The sequence below is a fragment of the Camelus ferus genome, chromosome 3, assembly GCF_009834535.1.
Source record: "Camelus ferus isolate YT-003-E chromosome 3, BCGSAC_Cfer_1.0, whole genome shotgun sequence".
Classification (NCBI taxonomy): Eukaryota; Metazoa; Chordata; class Mammalia; order Artiodactyla; family Camelidae; genus Camelus; species Camelus ferus.
Window position 1 is genome coordinate 28,489,160 of NC_045698.1, and position 3,885 is coordinate 28,493,044.

The window sequence follows — 3,885 nt, forward strand, 5'->3', positions numbered from 1 at the left end:
CAGGAAACTTTATGCACATGTTACCTGTAACACAGCTCATTTTTTATGCCATCTTTGATCTGGGGAAGATATTCACAAAGTAGTTACAAATATATTTAAGTTACACTAACTAGAAACAAATGTTTATCAGTGGTTTTTCTGAGGCTTATTGTGTATGCTGCTCTTTTCTTGGCACTTATTCACAGAAAAGGGAGCCGCTACCTAACATTACTTCGTTAGACATTGCATGCAGATGTTTTCCCAGGTAACTAATGATAAGCACTAAATGTGGGCATCTCATTTACGCAGGTGCGAGTGTTCATCAACCAGTTATATCAGCCAGATTCGGAGAAAGTCATCAGCAAAAACCCAGATTTGCAGGCCATCCGAATTGCTGCTGTGAACCCTATCCTGGACCCCTGGATATATATCCTCCTGCGGAAGACAGTGCTCAGTAAAGCGATAGAGAAGATCAAATGCCTCTTCTGCCGCATCGGCGGGTCCCGCAGGGAGCGTTCGGGGCAGCACTGCTCGGACAGTAGAAGGACATCCTCCGCCATGTCCGGCCACTCTCGCTCCTTCCTCTCTCGGGAGCTGAAGGAGGTCAGCAGCACGTCCCAGACCCTCCTCTACATGCCGGACCTCAGTGAAAACGGCCTCGGAGGCAGGAATCTGCTTCCGGGTGTGCCTGGCGTGGGCCTGACCCAGACAGACACCACATCGCTGAGGACTCTGCGAATGTCAGAGACCTCGGACTCCTCCCAGGGGCAGGACTCAGAGAGCGTCTTACTGGTGGACGAGGTTGGCGGGAGTAGCCGGGCGGGGCCTGCCCCAAAGGGGAGCTCCCTGCAAGTCACATTCCCCAATGAAACACTGAACCTAACAGAAAAATGTATATAGTAGCTAAGGAAAGAAATACAGCACTATTTCTGGAAGCGTCTAAAATTCTGTGCAATAGACACATAAATGAAGTGTTCAGCCGTGCTCAGAAGGGCTCTTTTCATCCTACAACGCACAGTAGAGAACGTCCTGGCTTTCGAGCACTTTTCAGACAATCACATTGATTCCTATGGGTCCCGAGGTCTGAAGCACATTGGTGGCCACCTCGCTATTACACAGGATTTTGGTCACATCTTGGTGGCTGGGAAGATCTACTCTCAATTTTTCTACTTGACAGGAGGATGGCATAAGTTCTGCTATTTTCGTAACATCAAGAGCTTTGTATCTGGCACACAGCAGAAGGCCAGGTACAGAAGGGCTCGATTCTAATAAACTATGAGGACTATCTTACGGATGATATGTGTCTCACTAAAGCATGAAATGTGAATTTTATTGTTGTAAATATGATTTATGGTATTTAAAGTATTGTCTTCTCCGTGAGAAGGTATATTGTTAATACAAAGTATAATGAAAGTATGGTAACCCCTCTCCTCCTAGTATAACCAGCTGAAGTTGCAGATGATAGGTATCTTTCATAACCAAGGTCAGGCCATGGTGTTTAAAATTCATGATGAGAGTCATGTCTGTAAAGGAGATATAAATTTTTAAAAGGAAGAGTTTAGCACTATGAAAAGAATAAAATAAAATTCTATTTAAAGTTGTGAAAACTACAGGCCAAAATATTAAAAGTTCTTTCCAAGCTATGTATAATACATAGTGAAAAACTTTTAGTGATGTTACATGTATTTATCCAGAAAACTGTGATTTCAGGACAACCTAACCTGCTGGTAAATGTTTTGTATTTTTGTCCCCACTAGCTGGTAATTTTTAAAAATGTAACATAAGTTTGAAAAAGCCTTTAGTAAGTAAACCCGTAATTGAAGTGTATAATATAAAAATAAAAAGCCTAAGCAGCTTGTTTTCCCCCCAAAGTGTGCATGGTTTTACTTTCCTATGGAATGATCTAGAATATTCTTTAAAATTTAAGAGAAAGGCAGATTGCACCATGACAGCTTTACTTGGAGACGTGGAATGACTGGGTAAATTAGCCTTTCACAGTTGTCTTAATTGTTTAACAACAGAAGGGGCATGTAAGGGTCATCTTCTAGAAGTTGTGTGTAATACCCAGTAACGCTGTAGACATATTTGAAGGAACTTTCTCAAAGAAATATTAAGCATGTTTTGTTGCTTAAAGTGTTTTTGTGAATTGCTTGGTTGTAATTAAATTCTGAGCCTGATAGTGATGTGGTTTTAAGAAGCAGTTGTACCAACTGAAATTATTTTGGAGATTATAATAAATAAATACACTCAATCCGAGTTCCATATCCTCAGTTTTGGAAAACGTGTGTGATTTTTGTTTGCTTGTTTCAGGTCATCTTCTGTATCTTTTTAAATTGAAATACTTAAATTTTTTTATTTTAAAATAATGTCAAAGGTAGACAAAAGTTGCCAGAATAGTACAAAGCCTTGGATCCATTTAGTGAAGAACGATATTTAGAAACCAAGATCTGGGTGCGAAGTGTACTCAAAATTACCAGTTTGTCCAGGTGGTAGGGGAGACAGTGTTATGCTTAACTTGCTACATGTAAGAATCCAAATATTTATTATAAAAAATTAGCATAAAGGCATGGCCCTTCCTATTTGTAAATTCTCTGAATCGGAACTTAGCACACATCAGAGTCATCTGGGAAGCTTGTGAAATCGCAGTGTTGGACTCAGCAGGTCTGGGGTGGGTCCTAGGTGATGCTGACACTGCCAGGGTGCAGACACACTGAGGAGCAACAGTCTCCAGGGGTGAGGTCGTGATTTTCTGTCTGCAAATTTTTAAAAGATATTTTTGGATGGTATCAGAAAAACAAGACCGTCATCTTCACAGACCTGATGGCCTAGTGATTTTCAGCTGAGGGAGGGCTAACTCAGAAAAGCGGATCTGGATCAAACTTGTAAAATGTTGTTTCACCATACTAACCAATGACTAAGAAACAATGTTTTCAGAGAATATTTTACCTGTGAAAGAGGCTTTTGTTTTCTTCCAAGTATACTGGACAATGAGATGACATCTAGATTTATATATTAATGAATATATGTATGCACCACCCGTGTTCATGGGGGGAAAACAAAAGCCTCATTCAGAAGTCAGCATTACTCATAGTCTAAAGGCATAGTTTCATTCACCCTTTACTTCAGGCTCACCATCCAGAACACTGATTCTGGCCTATTCTTTTTTTCATTATTGAAATAAATTTCACATACAATAAAAAATTTTCCCTGTAAGGCATTTTAGCATATTCGCTGAGTGCAACCATCACTGCTGTCTAATTCCAGAACATATGCATCATGCCAAAAAAGAAACAACACACCCATTTGTAGTCCCTGCCAATTCACCTTTTCCCCCAGCCCCCAGCAACAACTGTTTCTCTATGGATTTGCCTATTCTGGACATAAATGGAATCATACAATATGTGGCCTTTATTTTCAAGGTTCATCCATGTTGTAGCAAGAATGAGTACTTCATTCCTGATTTACGGCTGAATTAACTTTGCACTGTATGGATATACCACATTTTGTTACCATACATCAGTTGATGGGCATTTGGGTTGATTCCATTATTTGGCTGTTACTAATAATGCTTATAGCCATGTATAGTACAAGTATTTCTGTGAACATGTTTTCAATTCTCTATATACCTGAATGTGAAATTGCTGGGTCATATATTAACCATATGTTTAAATTTTTGAGGAACTGCCAAATGTTTTCCCAAGTGACTGTACCATTTTACATTCCCATCAGCAATATACAAGGGTTTCAATTTCTCCACATCCTCATCAATGCTTGTTATTATCTTTTTTAATTATGATAGTCATCCTAATGAGTATGAAGTGGCAGCTCACTGTGGTTTTGATTTGCATTTCCCTAGTGACAAATGATTCTGAGAATCTTTTCATACGCTTCCTGGCCATTTGTAGA

General features: G+C 39.7%; 1 protein-coding gene across 1 annotated transcript in view; it reads left to right on the top strand.

Annotated features, from left to right (window-relative positions):
* The window catches only part of PTGER4 (prostaglandin E receptor 4), a 12,095-nt gene extending 9,835 nt beyond the window's left edge, over positions 1-2,260 (top strand). The window contains exon 3 of the mRNA XM_032471426.1: positions 289-2,260. Within this exon, the coding sequence (XP_032327317.1) occupies positions 289-879 (591 nt within the window). The 3' untranslated portion in view covers positions 880-2,260. The remainder of the gene's footprint in view (positions 1-288) is intronic.
* Positions 2,261-3,885: the final 1,625 nt, after the last annotated feature.